Source organism: Eleutherodactylus coqui, chromosome 8, assembly GCF_035609145.1.
Source record: "Eleutherodactylus coqui strain aEleCoq1 chromosome 8, aEleCoq1.hap1, whole genome shotgun sequence".
In the NCBI taxonomy this organism is placed as follows: Eukaryota; Metazoa; Chordata; class Amphibia; order Anura; family Eleutherodactylidae; genus Eleutherodactylus; species Eleutherodactylus coqui.
In genome coordinates, this window is record NC_089844.1 from 110,759,839 (window position 1) to 110,787,204 (window position 27,366).

At 40.8% G+C, this 27,366-nt stretch overlaps 1 protein-coding gene across 1 annotated transcript in view; it reads right to left on the reverse strand.

Annotated features, from left to right (window-relative positions):
* Nucleotides 1-26,293, reverse strand: part of SHISA9 (shisa family member 9) — a 336,715-nt gene extending 310,422 nt beyond the window's left edge. Inside the window, exon 1 of the mRNA XM_066577485.1 lies at nucleotides 25,776-26,293. Coding sequence (XP_066433582.1) covers nucleotides 25,776-26,293 — 518 coding nt within the window. The remainder of the gene's footprint in view (nucleotides 1-25,775) is intronic.
* Between the last annotated feature and the right edge of the window lie 1,073 nt (nucleotides 26,294-27,366).

Genomic DNA, 27,366 nt, shown 5'->3' on the forward strand with positions numbered 1-27,366 from the left:
TTTGCTGCTCACTGCTACAGTACAATTGGTACATAGTGATTCTGCATAAGGAAAGCTCATTAGTAATGTCTGGATAAAGGTCACAGTCTGTTTTATCTGAAACTTGCACGAAATATTAACAATGGCTCTTAACAAAGTAAATATTTCAGCTACTATGAAATATCTGTATATACATTGTGTAATTAATTCCTCCTGATTGGAAATAATCAGAGTTTTTAATAAGACTCTCCATGATAAAAAGCTGCTGTACGTTTATTATAGTACTGGCACTCAAAATTAGTTACACAGAGCTTTATTATGAAAGGTATATTCATCATTACACTCTTGAATTACTCCCAGAGTAATCCATGACATCATAGAGTGAATCATGTGACCTCCAGAATGCTCCTGTTTCAGCAGATGCAATTATGAACAAATCGAACACCAGCAGCCAGATCACACATCATGTGACCAGAAGTGTAGAGCTGAGATAACTTAGTTATTATGAATTATTTGTATACTAATAGTAACCAGCTGAACATTAGTGACCGCTTCTTAAGGTAAAAAATCTGCAGTGGACGAACAAAATATTTTACTTATACATGCTTTCATGATCAGTCTATACATGCCTCTAAATCACACATGTCAAACACAAGGCCCACAGGCCGAATCCAGCCCGCCACCCCGTTTTCTATATGGCTCACCGGCCATGCAGCAACCGAACAGGCATTACACTCATCCAGCCTGCTGTAGCCATAGGGCGGCAGTGGAGGATCTGTGACCACTGCACTCTACCTCTTATGACAATGTACGCCGTCCTGTACATAGTGGAGAAGCTGAGGGGAGAGGTCAGCGGTCATAGACTCAACAGTGGCTGCTGCTGGATCGAAGTTGCAGGAAAGTTGAGTGGAAAGCTTGTAGGGCTGCTACCCAGAGGCCAGTAAAGGGGTGGGTCATTATAACTACTGGGACTACTATGGGGGTCACTTATTACTACTGGGGCCAATAACGGACACACTATTACTACTGGAGCTTTTATAGGGGGCACTATTACTACTGGGGCCACAAATATAGGGGACACTTACTACTTGGGCCACTATAGAGGGCACTATTACTACTGGGGTCACTATGGGGGTCAGCATTGATACTACGGCCACTATTAGGGAGCCTATTACTTTTGTGGCCACTATGGGGGTCACTATTATTATACAGTCTTACAATTATAATCAGTGCTTTGAAGGCAACCATAAGGTCTCACAAAATATGTATATAAAAAATCTTGAAATCTTACAGTTTTAACTCTGACGATTAATGCCCATAGCAGGTTAAAACATCCTATTTTGTACAGATCTCTTTTCAGGAGTCAACTCATTTTCAACACAGGGGGGATTACAATGAAAGGGGACATATATATAGATAATACAGGTTCATCATTCATAATAAGTGATGGTCATGTCTCACCTCTCTCCTCTTTCTTGCACAATAACCTACGTATGTGTCACAGAGCATTCCTACGACATTCCTTTCTCATAGACGTCAAGGAATATATTCTGTCTTTTGTTTGATATGGTCCATGTGGCTGCTGTAAAGCATATCTCTAAATGCAATGAAGAGCAGCTCGGGATAGATAGGCCCGTCATAGTCATACACAGAGAACAGAACAAAAAAATCAACAATCAGGAATTAAAACCTGATTAGAAAAAAAGGAAAGATTGTTGCAGTACCACCAATGTGCAGCAGGGGCATTCAAATCAATCTGGAAAGGTAATATGGAACAATATTGGCCTGAAATTGTAAAAAACTATAAATATGTTACTGTATATTTAGACAATAGATGAAAATTCTGTGTCTCTAATTATTGCCTCTTTTAATTGTACAGATTATGACCCCTCCAGAACTTTGCATTTGCTCTTGTGATATACAGTTAATTAAATTAGTTGAATGAAACATGTAGCAGGAGACATAACGTTAACAATATTGTGCCTCCACGCTTACCCCAGTCAGATATGGCTTACTTGGTAAATTCAATTTCAGCAAACAATATACCCAGAGAACCTGGAGTTCTGGATCTGTGCCAGTGTGTCAGCACAAAGAATGAGTCATTGTAAACTTCATACGAAACATACAATTTCTTTCAACAATGATCCCTTTATAGGATTTCCTCAAGCCTCACAGTTTGTTTCCAAAGTCTGTTATTGCCTACCAAGAGCAATGCTCACCATCTGGTATACTGTAATGGCCATGATGACTTCAGCATTTGTGGTGATACAAGTAATGAACAATAAAGGCAGCAGCGTCATAGTAGCATGTACTCATTTTCCCCCATATCCCCTAAGATCTAGGTGGGCTATATTGTCACTTACTAATGGCAGATACTGTAATATATCATCACATGCTTGGTTGCTGAGAAGTATTGATCAAGTTACTTGGCATCGTCAGCTACATGATGGCTTTACCAGTAGGTATGTTCACTGATGACCTCAGGAATTAACTTAGAGTCTAACTGCGACACAAAAACTTTCCTTTATCAGTATAACACACTGATCGCTCTATGCACATTATGAAATTCATATCTCCTTAGACACTGTTCATGTCTGCGCTGTATGCTCAGTTGAGAGAGTTTATCATCCTATTTGTTGGACACCATGGGGGACATGAATAAAGCCTTTTATTCCAGTTTCTAGAGTAAAAAAGTAGAACATTTTTGCCCAAGTGAGGATTTGCATGAAATTTTGCTACTTTTAGACTTTTTGCACTGGCCTCAACATTTTTGTAAAAAAAAAGTAGGTGTGGTTTGCTGGGAAGGGGCATGGCCACCCCACACTGGCAGATTTATGTATAATTAACATTGGAAACTGGAGTGAATTATGTCAAAAATATACACTAGGTCGGACCTAGTGTACAGTTCTGTGAGGGGCACATAGATGCCAAAAATGTGCCTAATACGTGAAAAGGTGTGCACCTCTTCATGTATTAGGTGCATTGTGTGTTGGGGGAAGTTATATGAAGACCGGCGTTGGAAGTGTAGGGCTTAGTAAATTATCCGCCACAATGGAACCCAACAGACCCCATAATAAGTCAATAGATCTGTCAGACTTCATTGGTGTCTGATCCGAACTGACAGATCCATCGCAGGTTAAATTCAGTTTTTCTGCTCCAGTGGTGGAATAGAAAAATACAATTTCCAACTCAAATATGATCCCAGTCCTATCTGCATTTCATCTTTGAGTTCAAGCAGATATTTTCCCAAGTTAGCCCTTATCTAGCTAGGGGTCTTCAGTATTCAGGCAGAGGTGAAACCATGAACCATTTATAATCTTGGTATCTTCCTATATGGCATAGGGACCCCCATCATCAGCAGGGCCAAGGTGCAACTGCTACCTGTGCTTATCCTATGCTATGCCCCTGCTCCCAGGACCCTATGCATTCTGCTCTCAAGAATCTACTATTGTTTGAATTATATTCTCCTCTAGGGAATGTAGTGGAACATTCTTAAAAAGCTTTAGTGCCAACATCATTTCTAACAACTATCCATATTGTAGGAATTTATTATATTAACCCATTCCAATCCAATTTGTATCCTGGTTTTCCTAGGGGGCTTACTCTTTTTTTGCCGTTATAAATTGGCACTATCTGCTGGCTAAAGCCAGTACTGCATGAGGTGACACGTTGGATAGGCTCCGACAGCAGAGAGGCTGGCGATATACAGTAAGAGAACCCTGACGGATGTCTTCCAACATCGGAGCTGTACAGCCTTAAATCATAATGTCTTTAGAAGTCAGACAGTGGATTGGAAAGGGTTAAAAAATATTACATTCTTTGACTCTTAGTATTTCATTACAAAAAATGAACAATGGAAAGATGCAGAAGTATGTATGGACTAAAGCACCATTACATTAGAGTACAGTATATGCTGCAGGTTATTATTGATTTATAGAGCAGGCTGTCTAACATCAAACTGATGGATGGATTGTTTAAATTGTTTCTCCATCTGATATAAATTGTGATGAACTTCTACGGTCCAGTTATTGGCTGATGAATTATGAAATATGAAGTGGATGACGCTGTAGATATGCTTCAGTCACTGTACATTATATTGTTTGTTCATTTATTGTTTATATGTGCTTTTAACTGAAGTGAATCAATTTATAGGAAGCATTGCGTGAATAATGATAAGAAACCGAGTTCTTGAAAATGAGCAGGGGCGTAACTATAGAGGGTGCAGGGGATGCGGTTGCACCCGGGCCCAGGAGCCTTAGGGGGCCCATAAGGCTTCTCTTCTCCATATAGGAAGCCCAGTACTATGAATAAAGCATTATAGTTGGGGGCCCTGTTACAGGTTTTGCATTGGGGCCCAGGAGCTTCAAGTTACGCCTCTGAAAATGAGTACTGAATCCCCGAAGAATTTATAGATGGAGGTTAGGCCCTTAGACTCATCTCCTCTGATGTGCCTCAGCGTGACACGGAATAAGACCATTTTAAAAAGAAACAGTTAATTGTATAAGGAGGGAGGCCAGTGCTTCTAGGGCAACCCTTACGAGATATTAAATAGCCACTGAGGGTAAACCATCCCCTTTTGAATCTGCTCCGCTTGTAGTGTTGTGCTATGAGCACAGGACCATTGCGGGCAAAACAATATATGGCTGCAGCTGTCCACCATTGTCGGACTTCATTACCTATTCTTGTACACATTCAAGAAATCCCAGGAACGCAAAAAGTTACTTGTTCCACATAAGACTTTTGTGGATGAGATGGCCTTTACATTTTTATTAGCTGTTAGTCTGTGTTGACTGTATTGGTCTTTTAGCCCGAATAATTATGCCATCATCATTACACCGTGGTGGAATCATCCGGATGAAAAGATCAGCACGGTCTTAATAAGCTTAGATGACTATGCAGCAAATAAAGGTTTAAGTTAACCCTTTCCAATCCACTGTCTGACGTATGAAGACATTATGATTTAAGGCTGTACAGCTCTGATGTTGAAAGACGTCCGTCGGGGTTCTCTTACTGTACATTGCCAGCCTCTCTGCTGTCGGAGCCTATCCAACGTGTCATCTCATGCAGTACTGGCTTTAGCAAGCATATAGCACCATTGTAAAACACAGCAGAAAGAGAGTAAGCCCCCTAAGAAAACCAGGATACAAATTGGATTGGAAAGGGTTAAGAAACCATCTGATCCACGAGAAGTCTTTTTGGGAACAAGCTAGCGCTGTCGCTGTAAAACCTTCCAACTTTTTATTTTCCTGGGATCCCTTGGATCAGATCAATTGAAAGCCTTAACCAAAGCCACAAATAGGAAGAGAAGAATCAAGAAAAAAGGGTTTTGTTAATTTTTTTCTTGGCCAGAATGTGGACTGTGCAATACACAATGAATATAGGCCATTGCTTTCAATGGGTTTGGCCACATGTGCATTTTTTTGCACGGGCATTTCGATCATGAAAACAAAAATGTACCATGTCCTATCTTTTGCATATTGCACATAAAAATAGCACATATTAAAATAATTAAACTTAATTGCCCATTGAAATAAATGGGAGCATGTTTGGGGGAGGGCATGTGCATGCAAAAAATACGCACATATGCAAAAATGCTATGTCCATAGTGCAAATATGCAGTGCAAATGCATGGGTAAATCACTTATGCCCATGTGAAGTTGGGCTTAGGCCTTTTTCACAAGGCCGTAGGTATTTTTACGTGCCCCAGCTGGCACTGTAAAAACGCATGAACGGGCGCACAAATCTAACATTTGTGTGCCTGTTCAGATGGCACGGGCTCCGGGGCATATGCACCAAGGCCACAATGCCTCCCCTTCCCTCCCCCTCGCCAGCTCACCTCCTCTCTCCTTCCCTCCGGCTGTTTGCAATAGGAGTGGGCGGGGAGGGAATTGAGCTAAGCACCCACCCCCTGCCTGCCTCTTGTCAGCAGCCGTCAATGGGAGGGGTGGGGTGAAGCTTAGCTCCACCCTCATCCTGCCCCTCCCAATGCAAACAGCCGGAGGGGAGGAGAGAGGAGGAGAGAAGAGGGAGCGAGTTTAGCAGTCACGCTGCTAAACTCCCTCCCACCTCCCCTCTCCGGCTGCTGTCATTGGCTCCCACAGGAGCCTATGCAGCAGCCAATGTATTCCAGCCAAAAAGATCCTGGACTATCTTTTAGGCCTGACGTAAAAACGCCCAAAGCTATATTGGCCAGCCGGGCGCTTTTACGCCGTGGGAATACAGCCATGTGATCTGATGCATTGGAATCCAATGCATTAGAGTATAGCGTATATCGGCCGGCCGTGAAAACGGCGGCCGATATATGCTTGTGTGAAAGAGCCCTTAGGCTGTGCTCCCATGCAGCAAAAAACATTTGAAGCTGAGACTGCCCAGCTGCAGTAGTCAATGGTGCATAATTTTCCTGGTGAGGTCGGCAAGATCATATATCTATTGGCAGCCACAGCTGGGCAGAGTGTCAGTTGCAAGCAGTTTTTGATACATGCAAAAGCATCCTTAACAGGGCAACAGATTAGAAGATGAGATACAGATGCATATGGCAGAGTCCAGGACCAAGAGAGAGTTAACTGTTAAGTTGCTGAAGAGTGTGTTGAACTGAGTAGGATGCAGCCAGAAAAGCTGAGTTAAGTCCATCCAGATCCACCTAGACCAACTGGTAACCAGTAGGCTAAGAAGATATGACAGACTACGAGTATTCATAATAGGTTTACAGAAAAAAACGGTACTGGACAGGAATAATCCATCTTGGTGACATATTACTCCCAATCAATGGAATCAATGGGATATAGAAAAGGTCATAGAACGTCTTTTAAATTGTCAGGGACACAAAGGAAACATTTGAGAGTCATTAAAGTCTATTAGTCAAATATAATTTAAATGTTCACTATTCATTTATGCAAAGTATTCGGATAATGAAACATGAAGGGTGTCAAACAGTAAAAACCATGTGGCAATCGCATGCTGTGCTAGTGTGATGCCGGCGGGTTTACTGACATGTTTTTATGTCTCAGAATGTACACTTTATCTTTGATACTGTTTTTTAAACTATTTGGAAATGATGAATCTAAACTTTGAAGGAGAAAATTCTTTACTATTTGACATTCAATTCTGTAAACAGTGTGTAATACATAGCTGCCGTCATCTGGCGATAAAACATCGCTGCTACGCTCAAGAAATTGTCACATTCGGCAGCGAGCAGACTGACACACCTTGTTCAGCAGACACAAATCATAGCAAGCCTGCATAGCACAGAGTACTAAAGGAAGACTTCAAACTTTAGAAATACAACAATCTTACCACAGATATAGCTATCCAGATACTTGTAAACTCAAAAAAAATCTAATGTAACGCAGGATATTTTCAGCAATGTTGGCCTACCATTTACTGAAGATTTGGGCAACTTTAAAAATAATAGGTGAAGCCGGACTAAGCGTTGAACTAAACAGTGGAAAGAGGCCAGCGTCTTGATGGAGTGCAGTCGATGACTGTAATAATCTAATGATATAGTCAGAATCCTGACAGGGTGTTCTTTGAAATCCACAGGAAATCCATGCGGATGGAGAGCAGCAAGAGAAAGAAGGGGGTAAAAGTGCGAGAACTTTTTTAGAAAAAAAAAACTTTTTGCACTCCTGCGGTAAAAGATACAAGCAGATTATTGTATCCCTTCCTTGAAAAGGGAGGGGATCTCTTTAAACTCAAATTAAGAAAAGAAAAAACTCCCTATGGTCCAAGGAATCTGTTGGTAATCCAGATAAAGGTTTCTAGATGCTCTTTATTTTCAAATGAAGCTGCTTGATAAAGGCGTATATTTACACCGAAATGCGTTGCATCTAGAAATGAGCGAGCGTACTCGCTAAGGCAAACTACTTGAGCGAGTAGTGCCTTATGTGAGTACCTGCCCGCTCGTCTCTAAAGATTCGGGTGCCGGTGGGGGAGAGCGGTGAGTTGCGGGAGTGAGCAGGGAGGAGCGGGGGGGAGAGTGAGAGAGAGAGATCTCCCGCCCATTCCTCCCCGCTCTCCCCCCTGTCGCTCCCCCCCCCCCCCCCACCAGCACCCAAATCTTCAGAGACGAGCGGGCAGATACTCGCATAAGGCACTACTCGCTCAAGTAGTTTGCCTTAGCGAGTATGCTCGCTCATCTCTAGTTGCATCTGAAACATGCTGTTATTACTTCATTTGAAAATAAAGAGCATCTAGAAATCTGGATTACCAACAGATTCCTTGGGCCATAGGGGGGGACTTCTTTCTTAATTTGAGTTTGAGGAGATCCCTCCTTTCCAAGTAAGTGGCACAAGAATGCACACAAATACCAGATGAAATTACTGTATATACTCAAGTATAAGCCAACATTTTTAGCACATTTTTAATGCTAAAAAAGCCCACCTCGGCTTATACTCGAGTGAGGGACTAGGTAAAGAAAAAATGCAATAATCACCCCCCAGCCGTCATCTGTGTCCTCGGCGTCATGGTCTCTTTGGCGGTGCGGCAAGCTGCTATGTAATTCTCCCCGCTGCCACCTCTCTACTCAGCTTTGAATTCCCCCGCTGTCAGCAAGTGAGCACTGTGATTGGATTAAGCACCAGCCAATCACAGCCGCTGCTCAATCATTTACAGCCATCACTGAATGGCTGTGATTGGTTTATCGAGCGCCATCTGTGATCACAGCGCTTACTTGCTGACAGCGGGGGAATTCAAAGCCAAGCAGAGAGATGACAGCGGGGAGAATTACATAGCAGCTTGCAGCACCGCTGGGGAGACCATCACGCCGGGGACACGGACGCCGGCTGGGAGGTGAGCATTGTGTTTTGTTTTGTTTTTACCTAGTCTAGCTAGGCTTATACTCGAGGCAACTAGTTCTCCCAGTTTTTTGTGGGTTTTTTTTGTGGTAAAATTAGGCGCCTCAGCTTATACTCAGGTCAGCTTATAGCCGAGTATATACCATATCCCGTTGCTTTGTATCCTCTGCAGTGCCTGGACCAGAACGGTTAGCAGTTTGAAAACTGGCATTGATAAAAAGACAAAAACAATTAAACAAAAGGAATTATTCATTTCTATATGAATGAATGAATTGTATGTGAATAAACACTGACTTTCTAATTATTCTAAGTGTGTATACATTTTTGGGACACTCTATATAGAGAGAGAACAGCAGTTTCCTGGCACTGGTAGCTACAATTCCCTTAATTCACAGAGGCTTATTCACATGAGCACATGCAGTTTCAGTCGTGTAAATATGCACCATATTTATGCATTAAAACTGCGCCTATTTAGTGTGTATTTTCACCTATTGCAGGCTTTGTGCATGTGTTCATTTTCAGTGATCACTGCGTATTTATGCATGCAAAATAAAAAAAATCACCAGCAGGGCTCATGGATTTTATGCACAATTACTGCTCCTTCAGACAACTGTGACTTAGTTACGTTTTGCGGCTGTGAAAATCATAGTTGCTCAATGGGAAGAAACAGAACCATTAATTTCAGTGGTTTCGTTTTCACTATTGGAATTCTCGCGCATTAGTACTACACACGAGAAAAGATGGGACTTGCCATGTCTTTCTTGCATGTACTTTTTCCCCATGTCACAAGGGCAGGGCCTATTTTCCCGCTTTTTTTTTTTCAAACTCACATACAATAGCATGGAGTTTGAATACTCAAAATAAACACTGGTGCATGCGCTAATTTGTACGTTGCTATGGAGCGTATTAGCGCATGCATCCTTCTGTTTAAGCCTTTTCACAGTGAATTTGCATTTATCATGAAAAATGCACTCATCTGAATACCCCGGCATAATATCTGAATCATATGCAGTGCAAATACACCTCCCATTCTTCCTTCTTTTCTGCATTTCTGCCCTTAATACCATCCAGCCATTGGATTCTTCCTACCCTCTTTCTAAGTTCATAAAATCTGCTTTCTGAAATCCAACCTTGAGATCTGAGTTTTCTCAGGTCTTCCTCCCCTTTTTATCAAAAATTCAAGAATAGCATGATCACTGCCTCCTAAGGTCCCAGCCACCCTTTTTTCCTCTATTATTCCCTCCCTGTTGGTAAGAATTAGGTCCAAGATAGCAGGTTCCCTTGTTTTCTCTTCTACCTTTTTATATAAATATATGTCCTAGATATATAACTTTGCACTTTTGACATTAACTCCCATCTGAGATTTTTCAAACATTAGCTCCTTATATCCATTTGCAAAGTACTTTGTCCTTTCTCGATAGCCCTAGATTTCTTAGCTTCATCTGCAGAAAAGGAAATGTTACTCACTGGCAAGCTCATTAGCAAATTCATTGAAAAGGTACTAGATTATTTTTTAAGTTCTGTCTTGACCTTTTACAATTCTACAACACAACGGGTTTCAGTGGTGAGTTTTGCCTATGTGGCACCTTCATTTATCAATGTGTTCTCAGAATGTTTGGGTCCCCTTATCAACACCTTTGCATCTATTTAGTTTTATAGAAAAAAAATCTGTCTAGAATACCAAAAAGGCATTAACACATCTAACAGAAATACATAAGTCTGAAACATAGAGATAAAATATGCTTTTATTAAATGTGTTGTCCAATTTGGACAACCCCTTGATGATGTGAAGCCACCATTGTGATCATTTGAGTGCTTTTTCTTCAACCCCCTGTGATCAACTGTTATTGCCGGTAGAAGCTGACAACTGTTCCTGTCCATATGCCCTATTAGGCTATATGGATATCAGAGGGGGATCCTACGCTCAGCACCCAGTCTACATGCCAAGGCACTGTGTAAGATGGCATAAACTCTAGCAAACGTGTCCATCTATTTATTACAGTTGGCACTTTATGGTAGTTGAATGGTGTGCGTGTAATGCTACATTTGCTCTGCAGCAGCCGAACACACTGCCTTCCATGTAGTAATTGCTGGTCTTTCTTTTTATGTCTTTGTATGGCCACCCCTTTAATGTTATGCTGGAACACTACATCTCTTTTTACATTTATTACCTGTTCCTAGTGGAATCTGATAGAAGTCAAAATGCCGTAATAAACTAGAAGTGAGCAGCACTTTCATCACTACATCTGCTTGTATATTCAGATGGCTTTTTGCACAGTGTATTCCCGCATAGCAAGTTTACGATGCTGTTTGTCAGTTTATTTAGAGAAACATGTCGGTCTTAATATGCCAGCCTTCTGCAGAAGAGTAAAATAGAATACGTTGGACATATTTTTACATGTACTAATAGCCTCTGTAACAGACAACCTTAATTACATTTGTTCTATTTGTTCCTTTTCAAATGAGACTATTGCGATTTTCTGGCTCTGATGTTGTACCGATGTAACACCGCTAACGCATTTCACATTAGCTGGTTATTGCGTAATGAGTTGCAGTTGAGTGCGACTTGACGAGGCCATGCTATTTGCGAAGCACAGCAGCCGCTTAAAGTTAGTAGACGTTAAAGGCATTAAAAGCGCCAGGCGGTCTGTGCTGCAGATGAAGTGTGCCACCTTTTAAGGATGGTGCTACTACATCTGTAATTGGGTTTAATGGACTACTTGAAGAAAATATCAAGCTTTGAACACCATTTTACACTTTTTTGTAAATTTGTCCCTTTAAATTTTGCCCTATTAATATCCTGTATAAAAGGGGGGAAAGGGTGTATATTAGAGATGAGCGAACGTGTTCTTAACGAGGACTTACGCACCCGAACACCGGCTTTTCCGAGGACTTCAGTGTTCGCGTGTAAAGATTCGGGGGGCGCCGGGGGGCGGGGAGAGGCGCGGCGGCGCGGGCGGCAGCAGCGGGGAACAGGGGGGAGCCCTCTCTCTCTCTCCCTCTCCCCCCCCACTCCCCACCGCACCCCCCCGCGCTGCCACGGCGACCCCCGAACTTTTTTCGCCCGAGCACGGAAGTCCTCGCAAAGTTCGGTGTTCGGGCGAAAAGGGGCGGGGCCGAACACGTTCGCTCATCTCTAGTGTATATCCAATTGTGCCAAAAACAAGAGCTAAATCTTAAAACTGGATTACATGTCACTTTTGTGTTCTTTTTTATACAAGTAAATATGTGTGATATTCTACCCTTTACAGTAAATGAAAAGAATATTACAAGAGTTCTAAACTTCAGTGACCATATGAAAACACAAGGCCACAGACCACCTATTGTTGAGGCACTACCCACAACATTGTCTCAGCGTGACAGCTGCAACATAGAAGATGTAGGGATAGATTGGTTGCTGGGCAGTTCATTTCTCCAACCTGCCAGTCAACTGTTATTGTAGTATTTAAATTATGGCTCCTCCTCTCAGAGGGCGCCAGTTATTCCTCTCTGTCCTCCTGGTGACAGATAGTGATCAGATAAGTCCCTGGTACTTTACTTAATACTTGGCGGTTTATCATCTGCCCCATGATATTATGGAACTTGTATTATTAACATCTGTACTTTCCTCCTTGTCACTTTTTAGGGATGGTAAATAACTCACAGGTTCTAGACGTGGGGCTGCCCATATTTGGGCGATCACTATGCTTTAGGTAGGATTTTCCTAATATTATTTAGGGTAATATTCCCCTCCTTCCCTTATATTTTAGTTTCATTATTGTGTGGTTTTGCTTTCCCCATTTTCACATAGAGTATATATATTCAACTCTTTGGGACAACTATTACGTCTGATCCATACAATAGAGATCCATATATATTAGATACAGGATCTAATATATCAATTCACGTCTTCCAGCATTGACAGTCGATTATGTAATTAGTTTTAGATATGAGTTTTGTGCACCCGTTCATACGTTTTTACAGCACCAGTGGGCCACATAAAAAGGCCTATCACATGGCCGTAGGCGTTTTTATGTGGCCCATAGGATGTCGAAACCCATTAGACAAAATGCTCCTATTACTATCTACAATGCTCCCTCAAGAAGCCTCCATTGAAAGCCACTATGCTCCCCAGTGTCAGCTACAGGCCACAGTACTCTATTATGCCATGATGTCCTTCAATCCTCCATCTCGTTCCATATATGTAGCCCAAACGTGATTGCTCATGTGTAACTTCCTCCTGATGTCAGAACACAACAATTATACATTAATTATTTATAAAGTCATCAATGGGATAATCCATTCAGATTTATTTCTTTTGAGGTTTTAAATAGTGCTAGATATCAATCATCTTACTTGTATACAATGTCTAATATACCAATTCATTTAATTCCATGTCTTCTGACATTGGCAGTCAATTATGTAATTAGTTTTAGATATGAGCTAACTATGATATATGAAAGGTCTTTATCAAGTGCATAAACATTTCCTGCTGTCGATCACAGTGGAAAAAACTTTAGTTTAGGTCTTTAGTTTGTAATTCTTTGCTATTTTTCTATGATTGTCTGTTATCTTTTTTGCTCCATTTGTTATTATTGCACATAGGAGGATCATCTAAATCCAAGGTCTCCAGCTTTTTGTACCTGGTGAGCCACATTATAGTGGACATGAATATTTATGTTTCAAATGTATTTTATTAAAGAACTGTAGGATACAATGAGAAATAGTTTACATTCAAAATATGTTTTACAGCAGAATGATACATTTCCTTTTTTCTGACTCAAGCTGATTAATTCTTGTATTTTAATCTATATAAACAGTCATAGAAAAACTAGGTCTGCGCTCTCACCAGATGCACTCAGACCTTAACTGTCGACGGGGAAGAGATATCGAGGAGGGAGGGGTAGCAGGGGGGAGTGGCATGCCCTACAGCCAAAAGGGCCTATTCTACTTATAGTGATGATTTTATTAAGTGGAGAATAACGTAGATTTCATGGTTATGGAGTTACAACACCAGATGCCAACCATGCATCCAAGCAGGGTGAAGAACGGAACATTATCCATGCTGCCCATGTGTTGTAGAAACTGGCATGTTTGCTGTTGCCCAGCGCTTCCATATGCATTATATTATGTAATACTTCTAGCCATAGCAGTCATGTGGGGGGTGATGATGATTTTCATAGCTTAGGAATAAGTTGACGCATGGCTAGGAGAAAAAATCTACGTGGACTTGCTTTAGTTCTTGCCAGAGAGCCAGGAAGCAGTGTAAGGAGAGCCATTTCTGGGGAAAAGGTCAGGGGGGAGTTAAAAGCCTCATTGTATAGATTATTTATGTCCTGCCACATAGGCAGGAGTAAGGGGCAGGACCACCATATATGTAAGAAGGAGTCTACACTGGAGGAGAATCTGCAGCAAATGTTTGGGGACTGAGGGAACATTTTGGCCAATGACGATGGAGTTTTGACGCATTGGGTTAGAGGTTAATAGTTGAGTTCCTGGAACTTGCTGCACCTTGTGTGTCACAATAAAGATTTTGGCCTATTGTGCCTTTTTGAAAGTTTTACCCATTTCTTTTTCCCAACCTAGCTTAAATACCAATGGGTCTTTCGATGTCTCATCTATCAGCAAAACATGGTATACCAGAGAGATCGCTTTTGTCGGTGGGGTGGATGACATGCATAATTTTTCATATTGAGATAAAGGAACTATGAGCTGTGTACTAGGACTGAGAAATTGCATTTATGTATGTATCTGTAAATACTGGAACCATGCCCCAGTCAACGGGTCCCCTCCACCTATTTGCTCACATAGTGACCTCATACTTGTCTTTGAAACCAAATCACACATACGCGGCAGATGAGTTTCCAATCTAGAGAGTAATGTGGAACCACTAAACAATGCCATCAAGTCTGGGTTGCCCAGTAGGGGTGTGAGTGGGCCAGGTCAAGATACCAGACATGTCGCTAGTCTATCCCATGTATCTAACAGATTCCTCATGAGTGGTGTTAAATTGGGTATTTGTCGGAATGCTCGCCGAGGTAGCCAAAAGATACCCTGTGCTTTGTATGGTATGGAGTCTTGCTCCATCTCTACACATAATTTGTAAGAGCGATTATGGATGAGGTCCAAGATACATTTACATATGGTAGAACTGTGGTATAAGGCGAAGTTTGGCATGCCGACCCCTCCATTCTCTTTTGGATATGTATATTTAAAGGGGCATTCTGATAATTTTTTTGTTTCATTCATTATTTAGCTATCCTCAAATATATATAAGTCAGCTAGTATTACCTTGGTTGGCTATTCTTTCTGTCTGAATCTTCCAGTCTCTTTTTCATCAAATGGTCATGGGATCGCAATTCTGACAGCTCAGATCTACTTGGAGTAATGGATTCATTTTCTAGTCAGTTTCTCAGTTTGTGTTATGCTTTTGCAACACATCAGCAACTGTGTTGACGGGGAGACAGGTACTTCTGTCACAGTTACTGATGATGATCAAACAATTATAATAGAGGAGATCACAGCTCATCCTCTTGATTATATATTTATGGGCTGTAGCTTATTTGGGTAAATATAGCTGGTAATGATAATTAAATTGTCCCCTCTGCAGACAAAAATGGCATAGCTTTAACTAATGTTGCACTAATGCATCATGGAATTGATTAAACATGAAAATAAAAAACGTTCTATCAAGATGGTACCTGACAGGGGCTGCAGTGCAGGAATGTGACTAGAATACATAGGGGAGACCTCCAGAGTGTGACAGGCAATCAGGTGAAGGGGGCACACATGGAAAAATGTGTTTTTAGTGTAGTGGCTCTAATGATTTTTGAAACATGGGATGGAAAAGACCCCTTCGGACATATAAGCATTTAAACTCCTTTTCCCTCTGTTTAATTCTGACCAGGGAAACCCTGAATCTACTCAGGGATACTCTTCCCTACAGACTCTATTATGTACAAATGGTAGGAGCGTCCGAAAAGTTATGACAATCTTCTCCCCTTCAAGAGATGAACACTCAGTTAGCCTCCATTTGGGAATGTGGAACTTGGCGATGCAAACCAGAATAAGAAGAATGACCCTACTTTTATATTTTTTACAGTAGAGATTTCAGACTTTTTTCCCTTTAAGGCCTCATGTCCACGGGGAAAATCAGGCCCGCTACGGATTCTCCATGGAGAATCCGCAGCGGGTCCCTCCTGCCCCGCGGACATGAGCGCTGAAAATAACAATTACTCACCTCTCGCACACTCCGGATCTTCCCTTCTTCGCGGCTTCGTTTTCTCTCCGTCGCGGCTTGGTCTTCTTTCTTCGGCCCGGCGGATGTGCACGGCACGTCGGTTGTATCCCGCGTGCATGCGCCGGCCTGAAGAAAAAAGATCTGGCCGCGAAGAAGGGAAGATCCGAAGCAGGTGAGTATATTCTGATTTTGGTCTCCCGCGGATCCGGGCGGCTTCCATAGGCTTCAATAGAAGCCTGCGGGAGACCCGCACCTAAATGGAGCATGGTCCAGATTTTTTCATGCTCCATTTTTAAAAAAATCACTTTTATTGACCATCCGCGGGTATTTATCTACCCGCGGATGGTCAATGCATCCCTATGGGATGCGGATCCGCATGCAGGCGATCCGCTGCGGATCTAAAATCTTATTTTGCCAATGGACATGAGGCCTAAGGGCCATTCTGGTGATTGTCTTCATTCATTACGTAGCTAATCCTCTCTCCCACCCACCCCCAATTTCCATAAGTATCTATAAGTGAGCTAGTGTTACCTTGGTTATTTATTCTTTTCTATATGAAACTCCTGACCGGTTTCTTCTCAGATGGTTATGTGATCTAAATTTTAACCAGCTCAGATTTACTTGGGTTTATGTGTTTAGATTCTATTTAGTTTCTCAGTCTGTGAGATGCTATTACAAGGACCCTAGCACAGAAACTGCCCAGAGGAGGATACAGGCACTCCTGTCACAGTTTCTGCTGATGATCACACAGCTACTGTTACATAGTCATAATAAAGGAGATCACAGCTCATCCTCCTGACTGTATTTTTATGGTGTGTAGCTTATTTAGGTAAACACAGAAGGTAATGATAATTAAAATGTTCCCTCGGAAGGCAGAAATGGTATAGCCTCTAGATACTGCTGTGCTGATGCATAATGGGATTGATCTGAAAATAAAACAAAAAAATCCCTCCATCAAGTTGGTGCCTGATAAGCATCAGACAGGGGACTACATTACATGGAAGTTGCTGCAATACATAGAAGAGACCTCCAGAGTGTGACAGGCAATCAGGTGAGGGAGAAAGGGATTGCCCTTTATAAATGATGGGCTATATTAAATATGATGAGAGTAAAAAAATTTACTGACACATGATAACATTGTTAGTCAAAGACATAACCTGTAATTGTTGGGCCTAAATGCAAAATCTATTAAATGGCCTCCCAACCATACTACTTCATTTTTAGCACTGATCAAAATACTAATGACCACCTGTCTGTCCATGCATGAGTTACATGCTCTGTCCCGATCACATGATGGTGACATCATCACAGGTTCTTCATCCCTGTGCAGATACTAATGACCACCTGTCCGTGAGTGAGTTACATGCTCCGCCCCTGATCACATGATGGTGACATCATCACAGGTCCTTCAAACCTGTGCAGATACTAACGACCACCTGTCCATGAGTCAGTGAGTTACATGCTCCGCCCCTGATCACATGACTGTGGTGTCATCACAGGTCTTTCATTCCTGGGCAGACTACAGGGGGACTACATCCTCTACAAACCCCTGTGGCCTCAGTTGCTATGAAATACTAATGACCACCTAGCTGGACAGCAACTGTGTACCTACAGAACCTATGATGATGTCACCGTCATGTGATCCATCACATGCGTGGGAAGAGTCCGGGGTCACATGACCCAGGGGTGATCAGTCTGTGCAGGACTCTGCTGTGTGCTTGTGATCCCTGTTGTATGGCATGAAGAATGTATGTAGCAGAGCTGTATGTGATGTACATGTAGCAAAGCTGTATGTGTGTGACTTGCATGTAGCAGAGCTGTGTGGTGCATTGTGCCACCAGAAACACTAGTACTATAATTTTCTAATAATTACTAGTCTCTTTATATGGGGAAGAGAGACCATATGGGCCTACTAAGTTTCTAGGGCCCGGGTACAATCGCATCTTCTGCACACATAGTTAAACCCCTATTACTAGTCTAGTAAATCTACAATTTTCAGAAACTAAGAATACATTGATAAATTTTAAAACCACAATCACTTTGTTAGTTTATGCAGCCTTACTAGAGAAGAATAAGAAAGACTAGAGGGGCAAACTTGATTGTCACCGGCTTAATCAACATTCTTTGCTAATCTTCAATTTGAGCTGGAAACCTCCTAATGTAATTTACCACAGATAGCGCACTAACAGCTGTGTGAGTTGATCGATATTCAAGTATCAGTGTAACTCAAGCAGGTCCCGAATGACAATTGTTTGCTGGAGAGTATCTCGGAATGCTTTTAATTGCATAAATTTGCCTATGTTGCTTATGTTGATGACGAGTATGGTACATGCACGGAACTCAACTATATTTAACAAGTGAGCAAAGTAATGTATACATTAGTTACTCCAGTACAGAGCCCACCAGAACACTAAACTGCTGACTCCAACTGCTTCCACTTTAAACTGCAAATTTATGGTTGATGTTGCCTATTAAAGGGGATTTTCTGTTGTTAATGTACAATCTGTGTATAATTTGTAGGACTATGGAAGCAATAGGTTATATATATACCGCATACACTATCAAACATAGTAATAATTGGAATGAGACACATGCATTTACCATACAACAGAACTGTGTTATTTGGGAAATGTACTTGGAAGCTGCTCTGGGTCAATAAACACACAGCTGTGAAGTGCACAAGCAAGTACTATACATGATGGCACATCAGTGTGGGCGCACAGTGTATGCAATGCTTTATAGAACAATGATGATGCAATGTATCAAAAAAGAAACTGTTGAAAAGCAGTGAAATAGATAGATATGAAATATATAGATGATAGATAGATATGGGATATATAGATATATATGATAGATATGAGATATATAGATTTTTATTTCTGACTTATTCCGCAGTGCTTTCAGGTAATTTCATTTAATAACCCTTTCCCCCCACCAAGCTGGGTGCTCATTTTACTGACCTCAGAAGGATGGAAAGCTGAGTCAACCTTGAGCCGGCTACTGGAACCATGCAGGGATTGAACTCACAACCTTCCGGTCATGAGCGAGAGCTTAGGACTGCAATTCTGCTGCCTTAACACTTTAGTCTATAGAGTTAAATGTCAATCATTCTACAGCCTGTTCAAAAGCAGTAGAGAAGCTACAAATTTGATTTCTTTTCGCTGCCCTCTGGAAATTCAGATAATGAAATTCTGTAATACAGTATATAGCCCTGTGTTCATCCCAACTGGAGGTACATTGGGTTCACCTTCTGAACCTGCAAGAAACCTTCAGTGATTGCAATCTCCTACTGGATACAGAATTAGCACTGCAAACTTTATAGGGCCCTGTTATACTGGCCAATACATTGTTCCAGCAGGAATCTGAACAATTATCATTTAGTGTGAATGCATGCCCCAACTGAACGACGAATGAAGTTTGTTGCGCTTCTCATTCGTCCTTTTAGTTTCTGCAAGCAGAAAACTAAACGATGGATCGGCCTGTCTAAATTGGCAGTCATTCACTTATGAACAACTGTCTGCTTATTATGAATGGAGGTGGGTGGGTTGGAACGATTCTCGGCCCGTTCCGCCTCTATTGACTGAGCAATGCTTGTTCATATGTAAAAACCCCGAAAAGATTATCGCTGAGACGACCTGTTGGGAATCTGTGACCAACAGGTCGTCTTGTGTAAAAGCATCCTTAATCTTTACTTATGTATCTATAGGATGGTGTCTAAAAAGGTACCAACACAAACACCTACTCTTCGTGAACCCACAGAGCTGTGCAGGAAGATCAACCTGGACAAAAATATATATCATCGTACATTGCAGGATTGGCAGATTAAGACCACACATACATCCGGTACACGAACGTACAGTACTGCTTTATGAAGGCAGAAACTAAAATATCTTGCATTTAGATGATGTGTGGGATATAATAAAGAGAGCAACTAGGAAAAAACACAAAATATAGCACATCACAAATTTACATAAACAATGGTTGACGATGGCCGACGGCAGACTTCTGTCTACCAAAAATATGATAGGCCAGGTTGAAAAACCCCATCCATGGTCAGCCAATACAACATGTATATGTCATGATTGGCTGATCATTTTTCGCTTTGTGCAAGCCCTAGAGAGCCTTTAAAAAGAACTGACTCCCGGATCGGCTGGTTTAATCTGGTTTGCACGGACGATTGATTAGCTGCGCTGTAGCTGATCATTATCTTATGTGTATGCCCGGTTTAGCTCAATCAACTGCAATCTGACATACCTACCAAATCTATGAATAGAGTCTTTTTCTATAAGCACCAGTCCATATTCATACCTCAAAAAATTAATATTCAGTAATGCATTCAAATGTTAATTAGAGATAGTCCTTTCAGTTTTAATGGTCTCTGAGCACAATTGCGCCTTGTATCTAAATGAATCATGTAAGGAAATCCCACGGCAGAACTTACTTTTTTCGAAAATCTTCAGTAAATCATATATCATAAAGGAAATGTTGCAACCTGCAGCAAGTTGTAATCTTCAAAGGAAGAGTGAAACCATAAACAGTCAATGAAATAGTATCTCTTAGTGGCTATCTGTAACATGTCTTTAAGGAGATCATTTATACTACAAGTATGCGTAGTAAATTCTGACTGCTTATGCCACACAGGGCAAAACCTTTATAATCTTAAGAATTATTTAGGCATAATATTAGCCACCACGTAATGTCCATCACAATAGGAGGCAAAATAAACCTTTTTAATGGGGTCTTTCATCTTTTCTCACAAAAATTACATTTTGGCAGTCTTGGAGCGTGGATCCCTATCAATGTCCATGGCTAAGAAATGGCTTTACCAAAATACATTCTTACAGTTGGCCATTCTGAGATAGCTTAATGTTAAAATGACAGAACAATCACAAGAGAGAGGTACAGGCAGTTCCAGGATCTATATTACGGGCACCAGTATGGTCACAGCTCTTGGAACCTGAAAACATCTTCTTCTGATGTGTCTAACCAGAGTTGCAGCTAGGCTTCGTAGCTTTTCTTACCCAGGTAAAAGATACAGTTCATTGCCTAGCCCTATACCTAAATACCTTGGCCAAGGTAGAGTGGCCTCTTGGTGCCCCCCATCCCACCCTTTGCTTCCAAAACCCTCCAGCCCCTTAGCTACGTTCCTGGGTCTAACAAATACTAAAATTGCCCACTTTGAGCAAAACTTCCCTACTCTTTCTGGTGAATTTAATAGCTGAAGTCCTTATTTACCTCACTGCATTTTACTTCACAACTGTTTCAGTTATCTACAGTACCTTCCATTCCAATCACATATATAACCTATCAATATTTAATTGTGTGCATGTTTTTCATAAATAATAATGCTTCTTCGCGTGTAAAGAGCGATTTGCTTGTGAATGAAGACATCAGGTTGATGATTCTCAGTATTAGTAAAGCCAGATATAGTAGGCATGTGCCACTACATAACTATAAGGCAGACGCTAGAAAATCTGAAAACTAATAGAAGGCAAATGATGTAAATATCTGTAGTAATGAGTGCTTGTTTCTGAAATCACTTTTCAACTTGTCATTACCTCAAGCTTATAATTTAACTGACTGTATTAGTCAACGGCACCTCCTTTGGGAGAGCTATCTGTCAGTCGGCTGTCTTTACATCCTCTTCACTCATCAGACAACAGTCCATGAACTGGTCCTATAACACACGTGCCATATAGATCCATTAGATGATATCTTCAAGAGATTGGTAAAGTGCATATGTGTGCTTAAGAAGGAACACATTGAATTCTTTATAGATGCCCCAAGCACATTTATCTTTAAACACTTACTATATATTCTTAGAAATTAAGGGTCCTTATAGCATTTTCTTTTCACTGATTTGCTTGCTTCCATGAAAACATACATTAAAGGGCCTTATTACTCTGATGTCTTGAATATGTTGATAAGAAGTCTTCTAATAGGTTGACATTGTGAGATGATTAAAATAAATAGGAGATGACCAATCACCATCTCATCCCCCAACATCTCTCCTTACAGGAGTATCAGTAGTTCATTACAATATAGGAATTGTACGCTGTAGTCAATGATACAGAGTTAATCATCTGAAGTTCTCTATACCGGACAACTCAATTTTAATATTTGGTCATAAATGTCATAAACCAAGATTTTACTTAATGATTGTCTGTATTTGGTTTGCAGTTATTGATATTAGGCTGCGGAAAATGTCACAGTTGACAACAGGTAGCAGGGTGACTTGGTGGTTAGTACCATTGCCTTGTGGCCCTGGGATCCTGGAGTCTAACATCTGTATGAGGTTTGTATGTTCTCCTTGTGTTTGCATGTGTTATCTCCTGGTTCTCCAGTTTTCCTCCCACAATCCAAATACATAATGCTATAGTAGGTTCATTGGATTCCTATAAAATTGGTCCTAATGCGTATATTTGATATAGGGAATCATAAAGCGATAGATTGGTATACCCATTGGAAAAAGGATCTGGTTTAAATGTTGATCTCTGTAGAGCACTACAGATTTTTTCATAAATGAACATCAAGCTGATGTCCTTATGGTACTGGAGATATGTACACATTGTTATTTAGCTGACGCTAACCAAATCAGTATAATTTATGGCTATAATCTCAATGACAAAGCTTGGGAATGCGTGCTTATAAATATAGTATATAAGTTCAGTGTAGTATTCATATTACCTATTGAATATTTCTTGAACGTGAACATTCATTCTCCTCTTGGATCCACAGTTCTAAGTCTTTCCATCACAGCTGAATGCTTGAGTTGGCTTTAAAATCTCCATACCTAGCCCCTCAATGTACGTTGGCACCTATATCTCCATACTGTGTGCTTTGATATAAAAATTCAGTAGTTTAAAGTGGTTACTATATTTTGGTAACTATTTTGTATAATTTCCATCTAGACGACTTATGATGCATAGTTTGTGTTGGTTTTGGAAGTGTAGGAAGAGCAACCTTTCTGGCAACCATAACTGAACAACTCCTCTTTATCCATCTCAGATGTTAGTTGGTACTATATGGGTATAAAAGGACCATATGACCAGCTTTAATACCATTGATCTCTATTGACCAGTAAGTGCCAGTTGGTCACCCCCGTCCCCTGTACTTGGCATCATATTTAACTGCAATAAAAATCCATTGAGGGCTCCAACTAATTTTGCCAAGACTTTTTCTACCAAATTTATTACACAGGGCTCTGCTATCTTACTTCCATATGGCAATTAATCCTTTACCACCCGTATGTGTCATTAATGCTCTATATTACATTATCTCATGTCAAAAATAGCAAGTGTATTGGTTATAATTTGCATAGATCGTTAATCAACTGAGTTGCACTCTACCCTCTAAATGCCAACCAAGTTGTTGACTTTGGTCTCATTCACAAATTGCAACATGTAACCAATATTCTAATCAATATTAACATAGAAAACTTGATCATGATATGGATATCTAGTGAACTGGAGCCCGAAACAATAGGACTTCACGTTGGCCTCTGTTATATGGAACTACGACAAGCTCAATAGACTTGTAAGTAGAAGAACACTTATTTGAAATGCTGGGGACTACGACTGAGGAAACCTCACTCCATTGCACTTCACATCTATATAAATGCTTTTTTCTCTATTCCACAGAGAACTATTCACACCACACATTTCCCTCTCCTCTTCAGTGAAACCCCTGAATGGTAACAGGACTGAGAAGAAAAGACATTTATCAAAATGTCTAAAAGGAAAAGATTCCCAGAGGAAAAGGATCAACAATCTGAAGGGAAAATCAATAGATCTGTTTTAATTGATGTGGAATGAATGAGGAAAAACACCATCCAGATAATCTACACCTGCACCACAATAAATAGTCACTTTATTAGAAAGTTCTATGGGCTAAGAAGGCTTTGTTAATTTCCAGGTGTTAACACATAACAATCTAGATGATTATATGATGGGCTGCAGCTTCATACACTATGAGCACAGCATTGTACCATAACCTGAACCAATGTGATCACAGAATATCGATTTTTCAATTCAATTGAACTTAGAGCCAATCCATGACATCAGAACTTTAATACATACATATATAGCTATAGACATACAGATTGGCCACAATCAAAAGAACCTTCTCCTATACGCATGCTCTAGTAGAAGCTGGATAAGGATCAGTATGTTTTCCTTCATTTGACTATCATTATGATTGATTTAACGCTTGCATTGTTCTAAAAGGAAAGTAATTGATCAATCTTTGCTAATGATTGCAAATCAAGCTAATACGAAGTAGAATCTAAGAAGGATTTTAAAGCATGACTATAATTTCCAACTGACAATAGATTTTCACTGCTCATAGTAGATCATTTTGCGATCTGGGATACTATGATGTCAATACGACTGCCTGTTATCAGTTGGATCTGCCTAATTATCTGCATTTCTACAGTCACCTTTAAAATGATGGTGTACTTTGTCTTAACAGGTGCATTGCAATACACAGGGACATAGATGGATAGATAGATAGATAGATAGATAGATAGATAGATAGATAGATAGATAGATAGATAGATAGATAGATAGATAGATAGATAGATAGATAGATAGATAGAATTATATATGTAATCAAGAATCAGTAAGAAAAGTCAGACCCTTTCATCTCCATCTGCTATCATGTGGTTGAGATTAGCATAATGAATCAGAGGGAACAGAGAAGTTAAAAATATGTTATGTTTTCACACAGATGCTGACATGATCTGAATGTTGAGATGATGGGAAAAACGGGCTTTTATCCCAAACTGCCATCCCGCCCACTGCCCACACAATCTCCCTCTGTATCCATCTCCCTCAGTGCCAGATACTTGTGTGTTGTAGTTCTCCCCCAGCATCTTCTCTTATAGCCTCTATCATTGTCCATCACACCTGTCCACATTGCTGTTGTCACCTGGCCCTCATACAGGTGACAATATCCTCAAATCTATTGTGTTACACTTACTCATCCCTGCTTTTCTCTTTGCTCCACTTTTATTATCTCCCTCTTTCTGCTAGTAACCAATATCACCCAGCAAAGGGGTAACCTAGAAAAACAGGGGCAATATTCTGACATCAACATATGTACTGTACATGCAAGGAGAGACTTCCCATTTCTCTTCATGGCTTCTTAAACCCTTTATTCAGAATTAAGCCACGATGACAGCGTTAGTGGCTTTAGCCCTTTGATAGAAAAGAGCCGCTCAATGCACGCAGTCAACATCTCCAAGAAGAGGAGTTTAACCTAAATACACACAGAGACATACGCAGAGCAGGTGCTTCTTGCACTTTCCATTTCCAAGACAAGATGCATCTCTGTGGTTGCTGAGCCAAATTCCAAGATGCGTTTAAGATTCAGCTGAACCTAAAATTCTGAATTGTAAATGGGATTTCAGCAGAAACTGTGTGGGTGGTGGATTGTTTGCAGCACAGGTTAGAATAGACGATAACATAAACTGGACTGACCTGCATACACATGGCTGCAGTACATATGTTACAGCTGAGTGTTATTGTTACCTTATTTACAAATACTTGGCATATATGATAACATTTCTTGGATACATAATAGCTTTCAATGTTTTTGTTCTTTAAGACTTATTAACATTGACCTAGCTGTCTCATCTCTCGCTTGGTGGACAGCAGCAGGTGCAAACTCAACCCTGACCATGATGTATTTGGGTCAGGGGTGACTAAGCCTGAGAGTTATGAGGGCATCAAAAATGACAAGCTTTGGACTTCACAACATACACCAACTAGTCAAGAGTGACATACCTTGACATGTTTTCCCTCTGAGGTCTGTGAGCTTTTTCCAGTCCAAGTTTAGTGAATATCCCTACAAGGACCATTACAGCTACTACTCCACATATGATGTAGACAATCAAATTCGTTTTATCCCTAGTGGGGTCATGCATGGGATCATCAATCTTTGGGGGTGTCTTTCCTGGTAGCAGCCAGATAGGTCTATCATAGTTTGTGCAGACGCTTTGATCCAGCTTAGCTTGTTTGAACTTACAGCAGTATCTGAAGCCACAAGTACCACAACAGTAGAGAAAATCCCCTGAACTGCAGTTAAATGGAGGGTCCCATTGCCCCATAACATCAAAATACCCCCTGCAACCCTCAGCAGTCTGAGGAGGCTCTGAAGACTCTAGTTCTCCGTGGTTAGACAGGTTGACATCTGATACAACTTCAGTGCTCCCAAAGTGAAGTCCACTCTTCCCCTGTGTGCCACACAGCAAAGTAAAGAGATCCACTAGGAAGTAATAGAATATTGCCCTAATTCCTTTCATGATAAGTAGCTGCCTTAGTTTAACTTGATACGGAAGATCCAAAGTGGCTAGTAAGAAAAACCATGAGGATGAGAAGAAGTCTCAGCCCATCAGAGCAGGTCCATCATCAGTGGTGTGTGCAGTCCTCACCTGGAAGGTGTGATGGTGATGATGATGATGGTGATGTTCTGCTATGTTGCAGTAAGCTCTGCCTGTCTCTGTGCAGCACTAACTGCTCTGCACTTGTGGAATCGAGGAAAGCAGAGGGGATTCTGCTTTGTTAGAGTAGTGTAAAAAGAGAGAGAGAGATGGGGGAAGGAGGAGGATGGAGGGGGAGGAATAGATATAGGAGGAGTAGAGACTGAGGGAGGGATGACATGGTCGTGAGTAAGGAGGGAGTGCTTGCAAGAGATGAGGAGGGATGTGATTTAAGTGAGTGCAAGGTGAGCTTCAGCACCAGAGCAACTCATCTTTGTACACAAATGATGGCAACAAAGTTTATAATCCTCATATGATGTACAGTTTTGCAGCAGTCTGCTCCATACTGATATCATGTATCCATAAAAGTAACCAGACAACCTACGTTCTTCCAACTATAGTAAAACTGCTAAATTCCAGCAAGTCCTCTTATATTGGAGGTCTGAGGATATATAGGTCATTGCTACATTGTAAACACTGTACATGACTACATGCAAGAATCCAAGGGGCTGTACAAGGCTGCATTCATACGGTGATGTTCACACGGAAGTTCTGTCCAAGACTGACAGAACTAGAATGGATAAAGAATACATTCAGTTGAATGGGTTAATTCACACATGTGATTTTTCAATATGACTGATAGTTCGTTACTCGCTCCTCCGTTTAACAGTCTGGCTGTCTGCATGTCTAAGGATAAGTGATGTACATGCCTGCCCTCTTGTAACAGTATATCTGTAAATATATGACCACTTTCTGTGATTTTGTTTCTGTTTATATTTCCCTTACTGTGATTTTGACTGATAGTTCGGGTTTGAAAAAGTGCTGCAAGTCCTATTTTTTTGCAATTCTTTTTCAAGAATCGACCATTATTTTAAAAAAATGGATTGCACTTGCAT